The 24,787-nt window shown below is 35.3% G+C and overlaps 1 protein-coding gene, 1 long non-coding RNA gene and 1 other non-coding gene across 3 annotated transcripts in view; 1 reads left to right on the forward strand and 2 right to left on the reverse strand.

The window, feature by feature from the left end:
• Window positions 1-625: 625 nt before the first annotated feature.
• TRNAQ-UUG (transfer RNA glutamine (anticodon UUG)) lies at window positions 626-697 on the reverse strand. The gene has a single exon. It is a non-coding gene; the product is annotated as a tRNA-Gln (tRNA).
• Window positions 698-14,481: 13,784 nt separating this feature from the next.
• Window positions 14,482-15,374, forward strand: LOC108134313 (uncharacterized). The gene has a single exon (XM_017254574.3). It carries the CDS (start codon window positions 14,765-14,767, stop codon window positions 15,335-15,337), a length of 573 nt encoding a protein of 190 aa, XP_017110063.2. The 5' UTR covers window positions 14,482-14,764; the 3' UTR covers window positions 15,338-15,374.
• A 1,246-nt stretch (window positions 15,375-16,620) lies between these two features.
• The window catches only part of LOC138927767 (uncharacterized), a 54,668-nt gene continuing 46,501 nt past the window's right edge, over window positions 16,621-24,787 (reverse strand). Inside the window, exon 5 of the long non-coding RNA XR_011444268.1 lies at window positions 16,621-16,757. This is a non-coding gene — a long non-coding RNA (uncharacterized lncRNA). The remainder of the gene's footprint in view (window positions 16,758-24,787) is intronic.

Raw genomic sequence — 24,787 nt, forward strand, 5'->3', positions numbered from 1 at the left:
CGACCCTCAAATATTGGATTATTACCCGATACTCTAACTTTTTCATTTCACGATGACCATTCAGAAAAGATGTCACACGGCCCAGTTGCTTCCCTTTTTCTTATTTTTTTTAGTAGTAGTAGTAGTATTTGCTCCTGCCCCACCACACTCTCCGTGCCTCCTGTCACATCACGTGACACAAATCACATTCACACCGCAGAATGAACAAAAAAAAAAGTAGTGAGATTGAAATGATTTCAATGGGTTTTCTATCGGCGAGGGGCAGACAGATGATTCCGGGGTGGCCCATGGCAATTGTGCAAATAAACGAACAAGTTTGTCGATTTGATTAACGAGATAATGACCAATGAAGTGCCGACTGTTGACCAAAACCCCACCTCCCCTTGACCCCCCCTCCCCCACGTTTCCTATTCCGAACTATCATCATGATGATGATCATCCCCATTGATGGGTAAATAAAAAGTGAATTGAGGTTCCAAACCCGCTGTCAATCATCCGCTGCCGATAAGCGTCCGATTTCGGTGACAGGGCGACAAAATGCGGCAAACCAAAAATCCAAAAAAACACACTCAGAAAAAAAAACTACAGTTGAAATAAAAACAGCGGGGAAAAAAGTATGTACTGAAGGTTCTACCGAGATTTGAACTCGGATCGCTGGATTCAAAGTCCAGAGTGCTAACCATTACACCATAGAACCGCATGAGTTCGCCGTTTCAGAAGCCCGCCTAAAAGCGGAAACGAGAAGGCGCCCAGGTGCCGGAAAGAGACGGAGAATGCGAAGGCTATAAATAGCCTGCGCCGGCTTTAACCCCGACGGGGGTGACTGCACTCGCAAAAAAAATTCCAGTTGATTTCCAGCTTAGAAGGATAGGAGCTTTCATGAATTATAAAGCATGTTTTAACAAAAAAAAACAAAAATAGTTCATCAAGATTTTTAGTTTATGATATTAAGGATTTTTAATGATTATTTCTAATAATGGTTTATATCAAAACAATAAGAAATGTTAATATTCGTTGAGGCGTAAGGGGTTGAGGCGTTTATAAACCTTTACTTTATAAGCCTTTCCTGCATACTTTTAAATTAAAATCAAAATTAGCTGCTTAAAACTAAAATTTTTTTTTTAGTTATATGTATCTAGATTCTTAACTTTAAACTTAAATATTTTGTTTATAAAATACATATTATTTTCAAGTGTAATCTGCGCAAGTGTTAGGAAGAGATAAAGAGCGTGAGGAAGAGAGACAAAGCCAGTGGCATAAGGATAGCGGATATATGAGAGACGTGCATGCATGCATCAGACGCCCAGGACATCCCAGCGGGGTGTTCAAGGTCCTTTGGTGGGCGGCAGGCGTCGGAAGTACGCCCACAGTGGGTGTAAGTGTAAGTGTCTGTAAGTGGGCGTGTGGATAGCTGTGTGGGCTGTCCTTGCGTAGGATGCATTTTACAACCATAATTGAGTTGAGGTCAAAAGTGGAAAGTGCGTCATGATTTTAATTCCAGTTCTACAAATGAAAAGTGAACTAAAAATGGTTTTAAAAGCAACAGGTTCTTCTGTCATTTTATAAACTTTCTGCTGTTTGGTTAGCGTTTTTTTATGCTTTTATGTTTTTAATGTTTAAAAACAGAGTAGTTACAACGCTTGTATTAATATAGAATATTAAGAAATGAAATATTCATAGACTCCCTATAAATACTACATTGGAACCTAAGAAAACAATGCTTTTGTTTCTTAAAAACTAAAAAAAAAAATAACAAAAATATTTTATATTCATGGACCTGTTATAATTCTCAACTAGTTCTGGGTGGCCGGTGGCCCCTATATAAGAGGAGCCGTCAAGGAAGAAAAAATTTTTTTTTTGTTTTTGATTTTGTTTTTGTTTTTGCTTTTTTTTTTTGTTTTTGTTTTTGCTTTTGTTTTTTTGCTTTTGTTTTTGTAAAACTGTTTTTTAATTTGAATTTTTTTTTAAATTATTTTTTTTAATTATTAATATTAAAACATATTATTATTTTTTAAAGTATGAAATAAATTAAATCGCTAGATACTGGTGGCTTATAATGTAGTTAACTTATTTTAGATTTATATTGAACCCTGAAGTAGTTCCCATTTCAATTAGCTTCCCTGCGATATCAATCTAAATCGTTAGCCTTTTCAAATATTTACGTACTTCGATTTTGAGCGATCCCCTCGAAGGATAAAGGACTTGCCGATCAAAACAGGGCGATAACCCAGATATTTGTGAGGTGTGCGAACTAAGAGGATTTCCGAGGAAAGAAAAGGTGGATCCTTTGGTGGTAGCGGCAGGATATACACATACATATGTATATATTCTGAGTATATCGCGCCTTGTATCTGAAAAGTAGCACGTGAGAGAGTCACTTTAGGGGTTGTATCCGAAAGTCGCACCCTTTTCACGATTTTTTCGGGCAACAGGCTGGCTGGGTCTTGTCTGGCCCTGGCAAGGGTCAATTATGCGCATCAATTAAACTGTATTCAAACTGAAATTAACAATTATGTCTGCGGAACAACTTTCTGCGTTGTAAGTAAAAATACAAAAAATATGAAATACAACCAGCAACAAGCTGGAGGGAAACTTTTTATTTCTTTCTTTTTTTTGTTTGTTGCCAAACTAAGTGGAAATTGGCCCCAAGGGGTGGTTGGTTGGTTTCTTTTCAGAAAAAAAAAAACATCCTACAAGGGTTCCTTTTCTTAATTTCTTTGTACGATTCCCCTACTTGAAAATTGAAAACCGATCCAGACAATTAAAATTACATTTATGACCAAAAATTGAAATTGAAATGACGGCGTAATAAGACGAGCGGCAAATTATCAAAAAAATAAAAAAAACAAGGTCTATATTCTATAGGCCACCGATCTGGTTTTATTTTTATTCTCTTTCTTTCTTGGTTCCTTTTTGTTGTAACATTAAAACTCAAGTAGTTCAGACACGTAACTGTGAAAACATAAAAATTGACAAATCGAAAGGCACCTGTAGAGCCCAAATAGGTGTCGTCTGTCTACCTTTTGGGCCTCAAGAGCTCAGCACAAAAAAAAAAAAAAACTCAAGAAATTGGAACGTTTTTATGTGTTTTGCGATCATTTACGTTCACCCTATGAATTACTGATTTGCAAGCCGCAGACATTCTTTGGCATTCTTTTCGTAGAATTACCAGAGTAGAACGCACGTTCCTCTGGGTTCCTCATTCTAGGGTAATAAAAATTCCACCCAACTCAGCGTCACATAATAAATAAGGGCATTAGCATATCGAGTGGATATTGCGTCATGTAATGTTAACGTTTTCCTAATTAACTTACTACATGGGGGCTTAGTGAATAGGGTGTTTCTTTTACAGCTCCTTTATAAGAAAGGTTTCCTTATAAGATCTTATAATCTTTAATAACTTTATTGAGTTAAACTTTTTAATTTTCTTTCTGATTTTCTAGATTAAAATCTATTGCTTATCAAATTGAACAAGAATGTTGACTTTAACTGAACAAATTCTTTTATTTTTTGTACCATCTAGTAAGAGTATTACCTGCACTTTTTGAGGGTAAACCCCCTATCTATGTAGTTCCATAGTGTTTGTATATTTTGTGAAGTCTTCGAGTCGCTGGGCTATCTTTCTTTCGATTTCATTGAACGATTTAGGGCTTTGAATAAGCAAATATTTGTATTGAGTTTTTTTTTACTCTTCATTTCTGAGGAGGGCAGTCACTGATAAACGAAGTCAACTATTTTAAATTCTTATGTATGAACTTTATGACCATTTTTCGTAAACCCTCTGGTGTTTTATTTACACTTCAGATCCGAGGGGGCGATAAATCCGGCCCCCTTTTTTTTGGTCAGTAAAGGTTTCTATTTCTGGACAGTAGATTATCGTTAAAGTGGACTTGATTTCTTATAAAATATAGTATAGTACTTCCTCTTATACCTTTTCTTCTTCATGATTATTTACTTTAATTTTTTTTGATCGCATAGTTTGGTGATAAACTTTGAAAAGCCCCAAGAATCAAGTCTCATTCTTCTGTCAGGGAAATAGAAATGGAATGCGATAGGCTGTCGTCTGCCACTTGACTAATCTAACCAATAGACTTCGAAACGCATAGAAAAAATATAAATTTCCCGACCGGACACAAATTAATGGCCTGATCAAGTAATATCTGCCACGTCACTCCGTCAAGTGGTGTTCCCAAAAAAAAAAAATGTATAGAGCTTGGCACAGTTTGGCGAGACTGTACCTTATTTTTGGTTTGTGGTGGCATCCTTTTTTCGGTTACCTACTTAAAGGACGAAGCTTCTTGAAAAGGGGGTTCAACCACCTTTTTGATTTATTTTTTATTTTTGCTATGCCTCCTCCTTTTATTATTATTTTTTGTTTTCGCGGGCCATTCATTATGCCTTTGATTATTGTTTGGTCCTTGAATGAAAGTTTGTCCTTTTGAGAGTATAAGTAGTACTTCTCGTACAGGTAAATGCTATATGTGTGTAAAAAATATATGCCTTTGTCTTCATCTTTGGTATTTGGGATTTTTTGGTTTCTTGGTTTTCGGGGGTTTTGAATTTCATCGAATCTCTGAATGCAAACTTTTGATTGAAATCACCGAGGCAAGCTCTCCTTTCCTTTAGTTTTTTTTTTCTCAGGCATGACGCATACAATATTCTATATTATTCTATATATATGTTTATTTCTTCTTTTTTTTTTACCGGCGACACACAAAACTGACAACGGAAAATGCCAGCCTTTCAAATGTCTTATATGTATGCCCCCAGCCCCTCGCAGAAAAGCGAAAAAAATTAAAGAAGCTTTTCACATTCATATTTCTCTAAGTGCCGCGCCAAACATAGAAAGGAGAGTGAGTGGAAAATGTGTCAGACGCCATTTGTGTAAAATAAAGCAAAAATTAAATAATAGACAGACTAGACTAGACGCACGCATCATCACTTGCCTTATAAAGACTTTCCTTATGACGAGCTTTTTGGTTCTTTGGCGATCTATTTTAAGAAAGTGATTTTATGTTGCGAATCCTACATCCCTCCCATTTTTATATTCCGTTTTAAATTAATTATATTAATATAATTCCAATTTTATTTTAAAATAAATACACTGTAATGCTTTATTTTTCTTATTTAAATAGGTTAAAATGAATAGAATATATGGTGAAGTGAAAAAGTGAAAAAAGTGTCAAGGAAAATAGTGCACATCGCCCAAAACGAAGAAGGAAGACCCGGATTCCACATCTTCAGGTTCAGGTAAGCGGAGTTTTGAAATATTATTTTTAATTAGTTAGTAATTATGTAGTATTTAGTTTTTATTTATAAAATATATTATTTAAGAATCTTAAAAGCTAAAGTTTTTTAAGTTTTCCATAAAATATTCACTAAAACATATGCAAAATAACCTTAAAACTGGCCTACAAATTGCATAGCAGAACTTAATAAGATGTTAATTTAAATATCTTTCTTAAAACATGCCATCGGTTTAGTATTTCATACTTAGAGAAAAGGCTCATCTATTAAAAGGTAAAAAACCGCAGGGCATAGACTTATTTTTGTTTTTGTAATTTTATTGGCTATGGCGAGATAACTAATTTAATTAATGCACAACCATAACGATTATTATTATAATTATATACACACAAAGCCAATGAATATGCATGGTAAAAAAATAGGAGGTAAAAAAGAAAAAGAAATACGACAAAAAAAAACTGGATATATCTTTCAAACTATAAAACGTCAGATCGTTGAGTTGGAACTCGTTTTTTCGGTTAAACTAATGACGAACCGACGACGACTTTCATGAATACAATTAAAAGACAACCTGGCGACAGGTGCAGGGACCATCCCAAAAATTTCAACTTTTAACTGGAGACCAAAAACCGAAATCATAGTGTCATAGGTTTGTAAATTTGGCAATAAAAACAAAAATGTATACACGTGGAAAAAAATCAAGAGCAAGAGGGATTTAAAGGCAGAAAAAATGTAAAGTATTGAATAAATGAAAATAAAGCTATACAACTATTGTATAATTTTTTCCAAATAGTCAAAAGTAAAAGAATATTTAAAAATTTGTTATTAATTATAGTAAATTTTAAACTAAAACTAATACAGAGTTATAAATAAAGTAAAGTTAAATTAAAGTGTTAAAGGGCTGAGCATTTTAAAGGTACATGTTTGCAAAACAGCTCTTAGTCTCTAAAAATATTCTTGAAACTACTTTTTTCTCAGTGTCCCCTAATTTTTTAAAGTTGGGCGGTCAAATCAAATAGGCATTCAAATATGAATAAAGTCTAATCAATGCAAATGATTTGCACTAATTTAGCAACTAGTTTTTCGGTGTCACCTGCTCAACTTCCTTGTTTGTTATATATATATATATATCTGGACGTATATAGTATTTATATTATTTATCAGATGTTCAAAGTATGCATTCGTTAACAGGTTAGTCATAATGAGCAGCGGAAATGTTTGCCAGCATTCCTTTTTTAGTTTTTTTTTTTTTTAAACAAAGTACGAGATTGCAATTAACATGTTCTTATTGCCCAGTAATGCTAATTGCCAGTACAGATCATTTTCTCACTTTTCCCTCTTCTCATTTTTTTTAAAATTTTAATTTATTTACTTTAAGATTGTTTCAAGTTCTGAGTATGATTTGCATCTGAAAGTAAAGGGCTTAAAGTCCATTTGGCAAGAGAATGTTGATATTATTTCCAGGTTTTCGTGATTCATTCATCTCCGTGTGTAACGTGTCTTATGGGATTTCTTAGAATCATTTTGTTATTTTTGTTTTTGCTATATTTGTTGTTGATGGTATATATTCAACTCAGACAACAATTCACAAGAATCTTTTTCAGATATATTTTTCTGATTCATCATCATCATCATCCTTGTTCAGCAACTATTTCAAGTCTTAAAATGCACAAAACAAGAAATTATTTTAAATAAATGTCACTTTTTTTTGGGGATTCTAAGAAATGTTTTTTTTTTGTGCATATATTATAAATTTCAGATGGTATTTTAATTAATTGTTTTAAGAATAAATTTATAGTGTTCCTTTGAAAATATAAAACTTATATTAAAGAACATCTATTTAGAAGCCTATGTAGTATTAAATAATATATAGTTTATCAATAAGAACCCTTATTTCATTTTTGTAATCTATAAAATTATATAACTCCCCAGCAACTAACCTTTTGGGTAATAAATGCCACACAAATATTATCGAATCCATAGTAATAATCGGACACGTATCGGTCAAGTTTGTTAACCCACAACTCACAATTTTTACCCCACATTTCTATTCCATTCACAACCATCTGAAGTAATTCCCGCTAAACCGTTACACACTACAAAGTTGGCTTTCTATATATATACCAATATATATATATATTATAGTTATATGTATGGATTATAGTAAGAGACCCATTCACTTGCAATTGCCATTTGCCGGCATCGTGATCGGACAATCAATTTAGTTGCATTTTGTAATTCTGCGAAGCGAGTGATTCACTTGCCACCCATATACACCGACTGGCTATACATTTACCCATTTAGATATACATCCATATCTGTGCATATATATTGCAGTGCCAATACGGGTCTAGTTTTTGGTGTCTCCCACGCCAATATATGCGCTTGTGTTTGTGAGTCACTGCGATCGTAACGGGTTTTTTGCACTGCAAATTATTAATAGAGTGGCCTTTAATATTTTAATATTTGCATGATTATTATATTTTATAGAGGTATTTTATTTAGAATCATTAGGTAATAAAAATAAATGGAAAATTCTTATAAAAGCATCGTTTTCCAAAAAAAATAAAGCTATTGTTTACCAAAAGCTATAATTTAAAAAATTTATAATAGGGTATGTATATACATATTTTTAAGTAAAGTTATTTTCAAGTAAGCCAAAACATAAAAGTTTACAATAATTTTCCAATATTTTACCATAATTATTCATGGTGCCTGCTTCTTTTTAACCCAAATCCATATTCACCCTTAATTTCTCTAAGTGCAGACCCTGTTCAATGCGATCATTTCGCAATTATTGATTTAGTCCGCTGGAGAGTGCAAATAGATGGCAAGCCGTGATTTCCGAGACGCGATTTTGTTTTGTTTTTTTTTCCTTAATTTTTTTTCTTTTTTTGTTAATATTTTGTATTTGTGCGCTTAATATTTGAACGGACGACGCCTTTCTTGGTAATTTAAAACATTTTGTGTACACAGTTTGTTAAGATTCGTAAACAAATCACGTACAACAACAATGCAACAACGTCAGAAAAATAACGAAGCGTTTCTGCAGTATTTTTGAATTTCGCGCCCGTTGCTTAAATACACACATGCAGATACAGATACAAATTCAGTCACAGATACAGCTGCATCTTGGGATCTGTGGCGTGTATATAGAAGATATAGTACGTATCGAAAAATGCCGGTTGCGTTGGCGTCGCATCGCGGCTTTTTGACCGTTTCTTTTTTGAAAACATTTGCTGGCTGGCACTCATTAAAGATATGGCCTAAGCGATATCGTGGGATCTTGGGTATGCCCGATTATTGAAGGTCTTTGGTCAAATAAATATGACAACTTTGCAATTTTATTTGGGTTTTGTTGACGGTATTTCGGAATTAATAGTAAATTTTATGAACAACATTTTAGATAGTTCTTGAGTTTCTAGTTATATATAGATATTATCAAACAAAAATTATATCTACGAGATTATTGATGCTTTTTTTTTAAATATTATTGATGCAGATATTTGATATTTTGATTGATATTTTTATTTGAATCGCAGCACCAGTCATTTTCGAAAATATTTTGAAAATTGAACAAACTTTTGGTAAATTTTTATCAAAAATCATGATGGAACCCCTTGGAAAAATGGGTTAAAAACCAAGCTTGTTTCCAAGCTATTAATATTAATTTATTAAAATTCTAAGTTGGGAAGGTATAATAGTTTCGAAACTGCCTAGTATTAGCCAAGTTATAAGTATTTAACCGTTATAATGAAATATTGACAAGTACTGGGTATCTTATAGTTTGCATTTCGATCTCCTACTTGTCCCAATTCGCATTCATTAGCAGTATTCGCACTCTTTGGCGTCCCTCCGATGTCCGCATTCATTTTGCATGCATCTTTTTCGTTGTTTTGTTTAGCTTTTTTTTTTTTTTTATTTATTTTTTAAGTTGTTTTTTTTTTTGCTTAACGACGCCGCCGCCGTCTGCATCGCGTTTAATTTCTTCTTCTTCGTTAATTCTTTTTTTTTTTAATAAACACGCCAAGACAACAACAAAAAATGAGCAAAAGAAGAGCGCAGCGCCATCAGCCAACAACAAAAACAAAAAGATAAAAAAATAAAAATAAAGAAAAAATGGCAATGCCGGCCGGCTTTTTTAACCGACTGACGCTACTGCGACGGTGACTGCGACTGCGTCTCAGACGGACGGCGGCTGAGTCACGAGCGAGTGAGACGGAGCATTGCAGGTTTTTGAACTTGCAAGCAGGCGGCGGAAAGTGTGGGTAGGTCGGCCAGAGGGGCCTGTAGCCGGCACAACGTTGCGCCGGCGCATTTGCCGCAAAATTTATTTTTTTTCTTTTTTTTTTTACATAAACATACGTACAAGCATATGTATGTTTGTATTGCATTGCTTCCTTTTTTGGTTTCTGTTTTGTTTTGCTGCTTCGCTGCTTTGTTGATTTTTGTTGTTGTTTTTGCTTTTTCATACATTTTTGAAATGTTTCTGCGGTTAGCATTGCTGTTTATGGTTGTTGTTGTTGCAGAAAAGTACAGTGGGGTCTGGACTAGAAAAAAAATGAATAGAGATACTTGGGGATATTATTTATGAAGATTTTATTCCAAATTTTTAGTTAAAAAAAGTTTTTTCTACTTGAAAAGACAAATCTTTTCATTTATATTACTCATACGCAGTGTGATCTTGTTTTCATTTTTGGAAATACTTTGCGCTTTTTTTCATATATAATTTTGTAATTGGTTTAGATAAAATATTGTCAAGCTTACTACTTTGAAAAATAATTTGTAGGGTTTAAAAACCAACCTATATCACTCATACGCAGTGTGGTACATACCATACCATATCATTGCATTGTGCTCATTATTCATTTCTTTTTATATATTTTGTTTATTATATAGATTAAATATAAATAATGTGGTTTTTGAATAAATCCCTTATACTCAATTACGTTTACTCGAAACTTAATAAATGTAAAGAAAAAGTTTAAAGTTATAATTGTAACGTAAATATTTTCCTATTAAATAACCTAAGCTTTGCCATATTTATTTATATTGATTAAGCCTTAAAACTACAATCTTGATAATAATTTTATTGCAAGTAAAAAAATCAGTAAAGCTTATAAACTTTCATTAAAAACTACTTCGATTAAATACTGTATTTCCTTTGACCTTATCAGCCTTATTTCCTCTTTCACATTTTATTTGTATTTTTTTTTCTTTTGCCATTATTTTATTCGCCCTGGCAACTTTGATTCACAAAATAAATGGATCGTCTTTTAAATGCACAAATGACTTTGTCTGTTTGCTTCAAGCGTCGTCTCCAAAAGTCGTCTCCCCCGCCCTCTAAAAATAAAAAAAGGAAGGAAGGGATCTCGTAACCCCTGCGATTCATTGAAATGCAAATGACGACATGATTAGCCCCCGGCGGGGGTCTTGGCAACGACGGGGGTCGGGGTGGCAGTGAAGCGGGTGTGAGGTGGAGGTGATCCCGCGAAATCATCGTAAACTTCCAAGGGGTCCCCCAAAGGCAATTAATTAAAATGCATAAATTATGGCCCATCCGCGGTGTTCGCAGCTCTTTTCCGCACATTTGTTAGCCGTTTTAATGGCGCCGTTTCATTAGCAATCCGCCACCGAGATTTACGCCTATCAGCGCCACGCCCCCCTTCAACTACTACTGCTCCCCCCCAATAAGTAGGCAATGAATCTTAGGAGAAGAATACAATAATTGCTTATAAATTGCTATTAATTTATTGAGTTATTGTATGTTTTGTTTTCTACATCTTTGAACTTAAAAATACTTTCCTAAAAATCCTTCTTAAATCAAGCTTTTTATCCGTTGTCCTTATTTTATTTTTTCCTTGTTTTGTAGCTTTTTGCAACTCATTTGGGTCATCGTTTCCGAATCGTTGACGTTGTAAATTAAGGTTAAAATGTTATCCCCGCAGCTGGATCTTTTGGTTATCTCCTTTGATGATAAAGTTTCACATGGCAACACTTAATTTCTGTTCTTTTTTTGTATTTTTGAGGTTTTTATTTGAGTGTGTGACAAAACAATTAATGTTTATTTTTGCATTTTAATTTGCCAACATTAATTGCAAGTTTATTGAGCCTTCCATCTCGCTGTTGAGCCATTTTTTTTGAGCCAATGAACCGCCGACAATTGGCCTTGTGAAGCGCAAAAAAATATCTACCAGACTCGTATATGAAAGGAGGGTCCAGAAAAAAAAAATATATACTATAAGATATATGTATGTGAGATGGTCATAATATTTTTTTGTTGCTTAAATGGTAATTATTTTGGTTTAGATCTATTTTATTTGAAGCCAAAGTTGGGGTTTACTTTATTAGGTTACTAGATAAATAGTTTCCACATATTTACGCTTAAGAACAGTGGCGGATTTAACAGGTGGGCAAAGGCGCGCTTGCCCACTGGGCCCCCCGACGAAAGACTTTCAGGGCCCCTCGTGCTGAAAGTTACACCTTCGATTTCTTTTCCACTAATCTGCATCAAAATCTGGGAACAAAATATTTTAAAGATTTTTTGTCAAATTTTCTGGGCTGTCCCTTCAAAATGTGCAAACTGCATGGGGAGCCCCATATGACCCACTGCGAAGGCCATATCTTAGGAAATATTCATCCGATTCTTGAACGGAATACCTTAAACGATTTGTGAATCGATTCTTCATAAATCTGCATCAAAATCTGGGAACAAAATATTTTAAAGATTTTTTGTCAAATTTTCTGGGCTGTCCCCTTCAAAATGTGCAAACTGCATGGGGAGCCCCATATGACCCACTGCGAAGGCCATATCTTAGGAAATATTCATCCGATTCTTGAACGGAATACCTTAAACGATTTGTGGATCGATTCTTCATAAATCTGCATCAAAATCTGGGAACAAAATATTTTTAAGATATTTTGTCAAATTTTCTGGGCTGTCCCCTTCAAAATGTGCAAAATGCATAGGGAGCCCCATATGACCCACTGCGAAGGCCATATCTTAGGAAATATTCATCCGATTCTTGAACGGAATACCTTAAACGATTTGTGAATCGATTCTTCATAAATCTGCATCAAAATCTGGGAACAAAATATTTTAAAGATTTTTTGTCAAATTTTCTGGGCTGTCCCCTTCAAAATGTGGAAACTGCATGGGGAGCCCCATATGACCCACTGCGAAGGCCATATCTTAGGAAATATTCATCCGATTCTTGAACGGAATACCTTAAACGATTTGTGGATCGATTCTTCATAAATCTGCATCAAAATCTGGGAACAAAATATTTTTAAGATATTTTGTCAAATTTTCTGGGCTGTCCCCTTCAAAATGTGCAAAATGCATAGGGAGCCCCATATGACCCACTGCGAAGGCCATATCTTAGGAAATATTCATCCGATTCTTGAGCGGTATACCTTAAACGATTTGTGGATCGATTCTCCACAAATCTGCATCAAAATCTGGGAACAAAATATTTTTAAGATTTTTTGTCAAATTTTCTGGGCTGTCCCCTTCAAAATGGTCAAAATGCATGGGAAGCCCCATATAATCCACTTCGAAAGCCATATCTTAGGAAATATTCATCCGATTCTTGAAAGGAATACCTTAAACGATTTGTGGATCAATTCTCCACAAATCTGCATCAAAATCTGGGAACAAAATATTTTTAAGATTTTTTGTCAAATTTTCTGGGCTGTCCCCTTCAAAATGGTCAAAATGCATGGGAAGCACCATATGACCCACTGCGAAGGCCATATCTTAGGAAATATTCATCCGATTCTTGAAAGGAATGCCTTAAACGATTTGTGGATCGATTCTCCATAAATCTGCATCAAAATCTGGGAACAAAATGTTTTAAAGATTTTTTGTCAAATTTTCTGGGCTGTCCCCTTCAAAATGTGCAGAATGCATGGGGAGCCCCATATAATCCACTGCGAAAGCCATATCTTAGGAAATATTCATCCGATTCTTGAAAGGAATACCTTAAACGATTTGTGGATCAATTCTCCACAAATCTGCATCAAAATCTGGGAACAAAATATTTTTAAGATTTTTTGTCAAATTTTCTGGGCTGTCCCCTTCAAAATGGTCAAAATGCATGGGAAGCACCATATGACCCACTGCGAAGGCCATATCTTAGGAAATATTCATTCGATTCTTGAAAGGAATACCTTAAACGATTTGTGGATCAATTCTCCACAAATCTGCATCAAAATCTGGGAACAAAATATTTTTAAGATTTTTTGTCAAATTTTCTGGGCTGTCCCCTTCAAAATGTGGAAACTGCATGGGGAGCCCCATATGACCCACTGTGAAGGCCATATCTTAGGAAATATTCATCCGATTCTTGAGCGGAATACCTTAAACGATTTGTGGATCGATTCTCCACAAATCTGCATCAAAATCTGGGAACAAAATATTTTTAAGATTTTTTGTCAAATTTTCTGGGCTGTCCCCTTCAAAATGGTCAAAATGCATGGGAAGCACCATATGACCCACTGCGAAGGCCATATCTTAGGAAATATTCATTCGATTCTTGAAAGGAATACCTTAAACGATTTGTGGATCAATTCTCCACAAATCTGCATCAAAATCTGGGAACAAAATATTTTTAAGATTTTTTGTCAAATTTTCTGGGCTGTCCCCTTCAAAATGTGGAAACTGCATGGGGAGCCCCATATGACCCACTGTGAAGGCCATATCTTAGGAAATATTCATCCGATTCTTGAGCGGAATACCTTAAACGATTTGTGGATCGATTCTCCACAAATCTGCATCAAAATCTGGGAACAAAATATTTTTAAGATTTTTTGTCAAATTTTCTGGGCTGTCCCCTTCAAAATGGTCAAAATGCATGGGAAGCACCATATGACCCACTGCGAAGGTCATATCTTAGGAAATATTCATCCGATTCTTGAGCGGAACACCTTAAACGATTTGTGGATCGATTCTCCATAAATCTGCATCAAAATCTGGTAACAAAATATTTTTAAGATTTTTTGTCAAATTTTCTGGGCTGTACCCTTCAAAATACCCTTCAATGTACCCTGAAAAAATTTTGCCCACTGGGCCTTTTTCCTTAAATCCGCCACTGCTTAAGAATAATACTAATATTACGAATAAGAATAATAATACTGTTTAAAACTGTAATCATATTTTGTTTTTTAGATCTGTATACCTTTTTTTTTATTTAGAATGATTTTTTTTTTTAACTTTCAAAACGCATTTTCATTCCATCCTTGAACCAGCTGTCAGTCACAACTGGCAAGGAGGTGGGGCTAAAACTTTCTAACTAAAACAAAATTTTCCGTGCTCGCCATCCAACCAGCTTACGCTAAAATTAAATAGTTCAATACATCAATTACCGATTAGAAAAAAGCCAAAAAAATATTAATACAACAACATACGGAAAGGATGTATTAGAATTCGAGTTTGAAAAAACCGGAATAAAAGGATTTAGGGAGTGGATGAGGAAAAGGAGACGGAGGAGTTGCCCCAGCTTAGTCACAGTGAAATATGCTTCTGATGGACGCCCTACTCAATAGTCTGCTGGTGGTGAGCTCCGGCTATGCCTTGTACACCCTTCGTCCTTCGGAAACACCTTATGGCTATGCCGCCGCCGCCCTCAGCCTGGTCCACGGTCTGCTGGGCGTGGCTCGGGCCGCCAGCAACAACGATGACGAGTGCAAGCGTTTGCGATTAATCACATCCGGTATTATGGAGATCGTTCCGCTTCCGCTGACCAATATCGAATTGTATCTGAGATCGACCAATCCGAGCCTGGCGCTGGCTCATGGATGTTTCGTGGTCCCTCTGGTCTACGATCTGATGGCCAAAATGGGCGACAACGAGGACACCTCCACCGAGACACTCAAGGAGCTGACCCTGCTGGGCAATGTCGTGTCCATGCTCTTCCTGGGCGTCAACCAGTCGAGCAACATGTACGGCGGCATGGCGGCCATCGCCTTCGCGGCCCGTTACGGCTCCCTCGTCCTTGACAACTACTGGGGGGGCCTCGGCTCCGACTTCAATCTCCTGGCCCACTCCATGTTCATTGTCCTGATGACGATGACCCTGTCGCCCAAATAGTTGCACAGTTTTTAAATAATAAAATATTTTAAAAGCGCGTTTTTTTTAAGGTTTTCTTTATTTTAATCTTTTCTTTAGAGGTTAGTTTATGAAGGATGTATTTAGAATTAGAATTTTAGGATTCAATTATTAAGAATGCAATAATTATATCAAGGGCTTTACGTCCAAAAATCTTAAATTTAAAAAGCAAACATTTTTTAAATACTCTAAATTTTTATATTTATTATATTTTTTTTTTTCTGTTTTTCTCCAAAAAAAAACTAAACATAAATTAAAAACATATTTTATGTTTATTTAAATTGTTTCGCCGACACTCTTTTATTAATTTAATTTTCTACAAGACCATTACAAATATTCAAATAATTATTTATGAGCTCTTTCCCTATTTATTTAGTAAGTCAATTAGTATTTTTACAGCTGGCCAGCGCTGTCTGCATGTATCTGTGGAAAGTGGATAGTGTGTAGTGGATAATACAACACATATCCACTTAGATTGGATAATGGATTCCAAGGGGCGCTGGCAACTTCTTTTCATTTGGCTGAGCACTCCGACTTGGGACTTGTTGGGACTTCAGAGTCGTCCAGTGTCTGGAGTCCGGGACAAGCCCAATGTCCCTGTTGATTTATGGCCAAAAGGGTGGGCACTCTAATCCATTGGCATCCATCCACCTGCAACCTGTTGGTACTACTTGCAACGTGCAACCTGTAACAGCGGCAGATGGCCAGGCCAAAAGACTTTTAACCACAAGCGGGCTTTAATTATTAATTTAAATCGCACCGTTTATATGATAAAGATACTGGGACGTGCCGCTGAGCATTAGTGCATGATCATTGCGGCCCAGCAAGTTGCAAGTGGCAAGTGCTCTGTTAAGACAGGGGCGGATTCTCTCAAAATCTCCAATTTTTTTCTACATAAACCTTTAAATGTTAAATTCTAAAAAGTCTTATTTATTTTTTTGGTTTTTGTATTTTAATAGTTTTTTTTAATTTTTTTACATTATTTTAATATTTGTTTTTACCAATAACCTCCACACACTCCTGTTTATAAACAACTCCTGTTAAAATATTTTTTTTTTTATTGCAGCCTGGTTAGCGTGACAAAAGTTGTTGCTCGAATGCCTACCCTTGGCGGCCACTCCCTCTCTTTGCCGGCCCCTCCCCCAATCGGCGACGCCCCTGGATCGGCGGGGCAGCCAGACAATATGAAGCCATCCGATGACGACGTCTGCAGGCGAACTCCGCAAGCGTAAAAATATGAAAAGTGCCGCAAGTGCAACAAGTGCAGAAAGTGCAACAAGTGCAAGTGCAGGCGAACTGGACTCAGACACACTCAATTCATAATTAATCAGACTCTACTTGCCACTCTCTGTAGCGTCTGTGGCAAGCTTAACACTTCCCTTCGATGCACCGGAGGAAAAATCTAAAAGAAAGAGATTAAGAAAACTATAGTATCCCATTATTTTTTGAAGATTGTAGTTATTTTTTAAATGGCAATTAATTCGATTAAGATATCTCTTTTCTAACACCATTTTATATATATTTCTTTCAGTGTTCCCACAACCTTCAACCCTCTTACAACTGCCTGACTTTGTGCTAAGGTTGAGCGAGCTTTCATATATATTCGTGATCTTCACCCGACGGGGAATATATGTATCAGGAAGACCCGGAACTTGTAGACCTCTTCAAACCGGCAACAGGCAACAAAAAATGGTAAGTAATGCTACCCGAAACCCATCCAATTCTGGGCCATATCGCCCCAAACCCAACTCCACTACAGCTCCAGTTTTCATTATCCGTGTTCGATTTCACTGCCATTTGGCTCGTGTGGTTGTCTTTCGCCTGGATGGCTTATTGATTTATGGCCAACTGGGCGCCCCCATCTAATCAGTAACATTTGCATGCAGATCGCAAATTTTAACCAAAATGTTTAATGAGAAAACGAACAAAATTAAATAGGCAGCATAGCCAAATATTTTGTCCGGCTAAGAAACCCAAACCAAATCTAAATGAGCCCAACTACAAATAAAAAATGTTTAAGAAACATGTTGAGGTATAGGCCTAGGATGTGTTAACGAAGATAAGAATGCTCTAGGTTTGTTTTTTCAAAGGTTTGTTTAAGAAAAAGATATATTTTTTGTGAAATAATGTGTAACCTTATATTAAAAGCCAAATACCTAGTAATCTTCACAAATATTTAGGAACAAATCTAGAAAACTAAATGTGACCAAATCTCATATAGTTTGTTAAAATGTGACCATTTATTATTTTTATAATAATAGGACCCCCAGAAGCTTTTAAGCTGTATTCGATATGCCTTCGATTTCGTAGAGTATACAAAGAAAAGAAGCTGAAACCCATATCGAAACCCATATCAGCGGCGGAGCCCCAAAAAAAGTGCGTGAGCGATGCGCAAATATTTGGCTTTTGGCTGGCAACTCGAATCGAACTCGAATCCAGAGAGCTGCTTGAAATGCGCGCCAGAAACCTTACGCACTTCATAAATTATTTAACAGCCGCCCTGGCCAATTCCAAACGGGCCGGAGGAGGTCTCTGCGAGGCAAAAGGGGATCAATTTTAATTGCCGGCTACATGACAATGACAACACACCACACGCACTCACGCATTTTTTTTTTTCGAGAAGGCCAAGCCAAAACCAAAATCAAAAGAAAAAAAAAATTCATTTAATTCCGTAGCCGAAACAGAATGTGCGAATTTTTGACAACTGCAAACCGAAAAAAGAGTTGAAACCGAAACTGAAATCGAAGTCGAGGCATGTACAACATGGCTTTGTACATGATCGTCGCCCCGCCTGATTTATGGCCAAATGTTTTGGGACAAGTTAACAGAGATCTTATAGGCCAACACCAGCGATCTACCCCTATCTGATCCCATATCCGATATGCCATTTGTCGCGATTCATCTATAACTTTAACATACAGATGGCCTCATTACCTGGTTCCACATTTGTCACTGCTTATTACAAATCTATGGGTGTTTTTATTTTTTGTGTGTCTCAAGAAATCTAGGCCTAAAAAAAAACTACATCTAATTTAAATACGCAAAATATATCCTATTCAAACTTAAAGAAAGAAACATATTAGTCAGCTCGACATTATCAAGTTTGCATAAATTCCATGTAGCTCTGGTTAGTTAACCAGAGCCACAAGTCCACGAATTGCAGATTATTCTTAAGCTTACTAAGCTTGTAACTAAACTTATCGCATGTTTTTGGGAATTTCTGAAGTGACTAACGCAAATATTGTTGATAATTGCCATTCTAAGAATGAAAGAATAAGAAATCAAACCAAACAATGGCTTGATTCATGAAGGAAATTGACTAACTTATGAAACTTGTATAACCATTTGTTTAAAATGATAAATACCAAAAATTTAATGAATAGGAATAGTGACCCATGAAGAGCAAATAAGCGGCTTCTTTTGATATTGTGATTGATTTAATTGAACCGATTGAAATACGTACGAAGGTATGCCCGCGATGAGAGAACAACTTTTTCATTAGAATGTCAAATAGATGCAAAATTTATTCACCAAAAAAAAGAAATAGAACACATACTGGTTCAAATAAAATGTTAATTATACGTTTGTTGAAAATAATTAAGGCAATTTCCAAAATGCTTATCATAATTCTTCGGACAACATCTTGAGCTCAATAATCATCCATCTTCAGTTAACTAGCTTATAATGGACACCTTTTTTCTGTATTTGATTGATGCTGATTAAGATCTTTCCCGAATTATATATATATTTCTATATTATATATCCGCATATGTAGCGCCAGTTCCGACAAGAGTACTTATCGTTTTCCTAGTTCTTAAAAAAAAAAAAAGAAGCCAAATATTTATAAAAGTTGATTCATAGGCGGATGTGATAATCTTAGCTTTGGCTTTACTTTATTCGGGGTATTATTTTCAAATTTGATTTGATTTATTTTGCTTTGTCGGCTGCTCAAGGATGTGACACAATATTGCTTGGATAATTTATGGCCCCCACTCGTCTGAACCCAGGCCCCCAGCCCCCATTTATTCAAATTCCCATGTCGGTATCCAGAAAAGCAATACGGTTGCGGATTCCGGGAAGTCTTCTGGGGCTAAAGCGGAAGTCAAGAGTGCCGAATTCTACGAAAGTCAGAGGCTACTTTATTTCGAATACACTAATTCTGATATTAATAGAATAGTGGAAGCAAAATTGTACTATTCTGATATGGGTATTTGTCAAATTGGGTTTAATAATTGAATGAGTTTTTCATAACTTATTAGATAGAGTAGATGTAGTAGATTTGTAGAATTCCTAGAAACTTGATAGGTATAATAGATGGTACAATTATGGTTTGAGATTCAGATACGTATTCAGATAATACGCTTCATAGAAACTTTTAGAAGCTTAGAAACTATTTTTTCTATGGAAGCCCCTTTATGGGTTATAGTTTTTCCTTTTTTTCAATCTTAAAGCTTATAACCTTAAAGATAAATACAAACAAATTTCGATTCTTATTTTTCTATAATTTGGGATAAGAAGTCCTTTTTAAAACCGTCCCCATCCCTAATGTTTATTTATTTTGTAAATTTCTTTAAAATTTTACTAAATATACTTAATAAATGACATTTATTAAAATCTTAAAAAATAATAAACTCCTCGCCAGACACTGGGGTAATTTTGTAGAAAGCTCTGTCGTTTTTTTTGGTTATATGATTTATTTTTGAAAAAAATGAACATATAATTCATATACATGTACATTGTATATGCTGTGCCTTCTTCCTCGGATCCATGGCATCATCATCATCATTTTTTATATTTTCGCACAACTGTCATTAGCTTCCTTGGACCGTGTTATTTATCTGGCAGAAGACTCCAAGTCGAGATGCATAATTGCGTATTATCATTGTTTTACATTGACATTCTGTGCATTTTTAATGACTTCTTTTGGCCCAAAACAAAAAAACTGACTAAAGGGGGCTAAAAAAATAAAGAACTCAACTGTCTGGACGATGCTGATGTCTGATGCATGTTAAGAAGAGTGCCTAATACGTAAAAAAAAAAATATTTAAAGAAAAATGAAAAATAAATAAATAAAGGGAGAAGATGCATGCGAATAAAAGGCTTAAATATACATCATTGACATTTGACAGGCAGCCAGACCCCGTCGATTTTTTTTTTTTGTTTCTACCACCACCCCCATTTGCTTTAATTTTAATTTTTATGCAGCGTCAAGAAACAAATTTTGACTTGCTCTTTTTTTTGTTTTATTGTTTTTATTTATTTTCCGAGTCTGGCGAACCCAACTCAAATCGTTCATTTCAATGATGGAACATTTTCGGGTTCTTTGTTGCGAGCCGTAGTTTTGACAGATACTTCAGTCACATTAAGTGCAAGGCACTGGGCGGTACGAGGGGGAGTTCTGGGGATTCTGCAATAAGAATTCAAATTAACGGACTCTCAAATACAAATTTTTGGCGTGGAGAGTATTATAACTAATTTGAGGGAAAGAATGGTAATTAGTAGAAAGCTCCAACCTTTTAGATAATGGCCTTTAGATAATTGTTTGTGGGGATAATTATTTGTGCACTCTTCGAATTTTTATAGCTTCTTTAAAATTTTAATATTGAATATACTATTACTTAATACTGCCTAAAACCGAAAAATAATATTATTCCTTGACTTGTATAAGTTATTTAGTTTCAAAAAAATTATAACACAATTTATGTTTGGATTGAAAAGCATTTGATTTGAATAGACTTGAAATTGAAAATAATATTCCGGAATGATTTCATAAATTTTCCGAAAATGCGCCAAAAAATTATGTATATATTTTATATTTATATTTGCACACGCGTCGAGGCGGCGATGTTTGTGTGTGATGTAAACATTACGCCGGCAAGGCCCCCACGCCCCAATACTGACCCCCGACTTTCCCCCGACTGACCACATTGAGAGCCACCCAGCCACCCAGCCACCCATCCATTCACCCACAACCCACCACCCACCATATACAATTGCCATAACACGAGCCACTGGCATGTGCGATTAAAAATGTTTTACGCAGTTTCTGTCTGGCAACATTGTATGAAAAGTATTTAAAATAGTTTTCACTGCCTCTTCCCCCTTGAGGTGTGTGTGTGTCTGCGTGTGTGTGTGTGTGTGTGTGTGTGGGCTGGGGTGGGGGGTATGTAACACTTACACGTGCGGGACCTTTACCACATTACAAACGCCTGCGCCAAAGTCAGCGTCGACAGCGACAGCGCGAAGCCAACTGAAGCAGCAGTCGGCGTCGCATTTGCCGCGCATTTTACGCTTAATGACAAAAAATAAACCTTAAACAAAGGTCTACTAACTAGGCCGAAGTATTAATACTTTACTTATATTTTACAAAAAAAAGGGGGTGTGTTTTGAGTTTTTATTTAATATTTATTTATTTTTTTTATTTTTCAGACTAAATGCACTGCACGGACTACAGAGCTTGGAATGGATAACCTTTATTGGTAAGTATTTAATTTAAATTATTTTCCGTTTTATTTACTCATTATAAACATATCTTAGATTTTATGAAAATGAGGTTCCTAAATTATTTGTAACATCATAAAATGACTAATTTTAGCTTCGTTTTATAATTTTCCTAGGATTAACTTTTAGCCCTCCATAATTTCTTACTGCTAACATAAAACTTTCCAGCCTTATCTTGAAATTCAGAAAAACCCTTCAGTTGAAAGAGTATCCAAATGGAGTGAAATAATATTACGGATAACTGGCGGACTAGTTACAGAAATATCAGAAAATGAGTTGAAATTATGCAATTGCTGTTCACTCCGTTTTGGTTGTTGCATTTGTGTTTTGTTTCTAATCAATTGCGCTTGCCTAATGGCGACTTGTGGCGACCTGGGAGGGTTACCTCCGTTTTCCCCCCACCACCCTCTAGGGCTAAACTTTTTACCCCTGCTCTGTGCCTCCTCTGTCTAGGGATCTGGGGGATTTTACGCATCATTTGCATAATGCAAATTGAGCAAGGCGGCGCCTTTCGCGTAATTTTTTGTGCCGGTTGTTGTTGCTACGTTGCCGCAATATCTCTATATATACAAGTATATATTTTCATTTTTGTGGCCAACAATCATTCATTCAGTCAGTCATTCAGTTGTCGGTTCTGGGCAGTGAGTATGTTCAAAATTCAAAACAAAGGCATAAATGAATACCCGCAGAATACCCGCAATTTTATATTTGTGATGCACTCTCATAATGGTCTATCTTATTAACATGAATGCAATTTTCGGCGTGTTCAGTATTTTCCGGAATAATTATTCCGAAAGTTTTAGTAAAAGCTCTTATTTTGTATATGAAAGAAAATAATAAGTTATATGAAACTAATATTTTCAAAAAAAAAATTATAAAAATCTATTTTTAGCTTCTACTATGAATATAATCTTTAACTACCGACTAATAATATATTTTTTATTTTCAAATACACAGAACCCAAGCTATTATCACTTGAGAACAAATCGATGTGATCGAACTGATAATCGCATGTGCATATCATTCAGTTATCGGTGTTGATTGTGCAACGTATTCATTTGCATTCATATAGGCATTCATTCGGTTCATTCATTGGCCGTTTGGACAACCGTTTCGAATCGGTTACGACACTTTTATTTAATTGCAACAACCTTTAGCATAACGAATGGTGATTTTTCCGGTTCCCTTGCATAACTTCTTGATGGAACTTCTAGTAGACATTTCCCTATTATATCTTTTCTAAAAATCATTTGCAAAAGCAGCCTTCTTCCTACTTATTCTTTTGGCTACTAAATAAGGTAGCTAAACGTACACATCAAATAAATAGGCTTACCTATAAAGGTTATAAATATGTATGGTTATATAGATGAGAGAGCTATTAAATTTCATAGGCAGATGGCGACAGTTTTTGTTTTTATTTTATGAGCCACGGTTCTGTCGACCGTCGGTAATCAGTAATCTTATTTATGGGCTCTAATATAAGTGTGTTTATATACAATCATATATATATATACAGTGTATACTATAGTTTGTATGTTTAAAAGCTAAATGCTAGGCGATTATAGAAAATAAACTAGGTCACACGCGTTGTTCCCCTCTTTTCCTGCTTTTTCTACGACTTTTACTTTTTTTTCCCCTCCAAGTTTTCCCGCCTATTCTTTTTTTTTTGCCTATGCTTGCAAAAATCTATATAAATATTTAGTAAAAAGTAAAAAGTGCGTCAGGCCAAATAGAAATTGATCTCTTTGAAGAGGTAGAATGATGGCAGAATCTGTGTCAGACGAGTGGGTGTTAAGTTGTATGCCCGGTGGCGCGATCTCCTGGTGCGAAAAAAACTGCCCCAAAAACCTGCCTATACTACGTATCAAGTTCGCTGGGGCAAATGGGGCGTATGAGCAATGTCGGTCTGTTGCCATCGGAAAATAAAATAATCGCTAATTAGTTGCAATTTGTTTAACAACAATCGTCGCCAAAGGAGTTTGCCATTGCCATATAATACATATAATAGAATAGTGAATTATGATTTGTAATGCGACCCCTAGCCGTTAACTGATAAGAAAAGCCGAGCGATTGCAAAACTGGACAACTGGAAAAACAGATGTCCCTCTACTATCTGTTGAAAATAGTGCTGCCATTACACTGCGAAATTATAAGTAAAAATTGTCATTAAGAAAAATTCTCATTAATCATTAAACTTTTTTTTGAATATTCAAGATTTACATAATGAAATGACTCCCTTTATAGAAATTCCACAATTCCCAATAAGAACTCCACACTTATTCCTCTTTCATACATTTCTTTATTTATTTATAGTTACCTTTATTAATAACTATTTATTTTTATACTTAAAACTATTTCTAAACTATTAATTTATTTAAAATAATTTATTTAATTTCTAATACTTAAAACTAACTTAGCTAATCTTAACTAGGTACTATTTTCAAACTAGGAAATTCCCGAAAAAACCTATAACATTTTTTTTGTTTGTTTTTTTTTTGAAAAAGCCTCCTCTTATCGTTAATCATTAAACCTCAATGAAACATTTGCCGGACTATTGCCAAAAATGGGGGGATTTCAATTAGAAACCAAATGGGATTTATTCTTCATGCATTAGAGCAGTGACAGATACAGCGATACTGACAGTGACACAGCCAGAACACATGTTTTATTCCGAAATCCGAAGATTTTTTTCGAAATTTGAATACCCAGAGGTCGTGATCCCATTACCGGAAACAAAAACTATAAAATTATTTGATTTGAGAATTTGGCATTGAGCGGGCAATTAGGCCTAGCTGCCAATGGATTAGATGTGTTGTAATTGCCAATACATTTGCTATATATTCTCTCGTGTCTCAAATTGAAATCTCAATTGCCAGCCAAGTGTATCTGTATCTTTATCTGTAGTTTGTATCTCAGAGCCATCAGTGCGCC

This window comes from Drosophila bipectinata, chromosome XR (assembly GCF_030179905.1).
Source record: "Drosophila bipectinata strain 14024-0381.07 chromosome XR, DbipHiC1v2, whole genome shotgun sequence".
NCBI lineage: Eukaryota > Metazoa > Arthropoda > Insecta > Diptera > Drosophilidae > Drosophila > Drosophila bipectinata.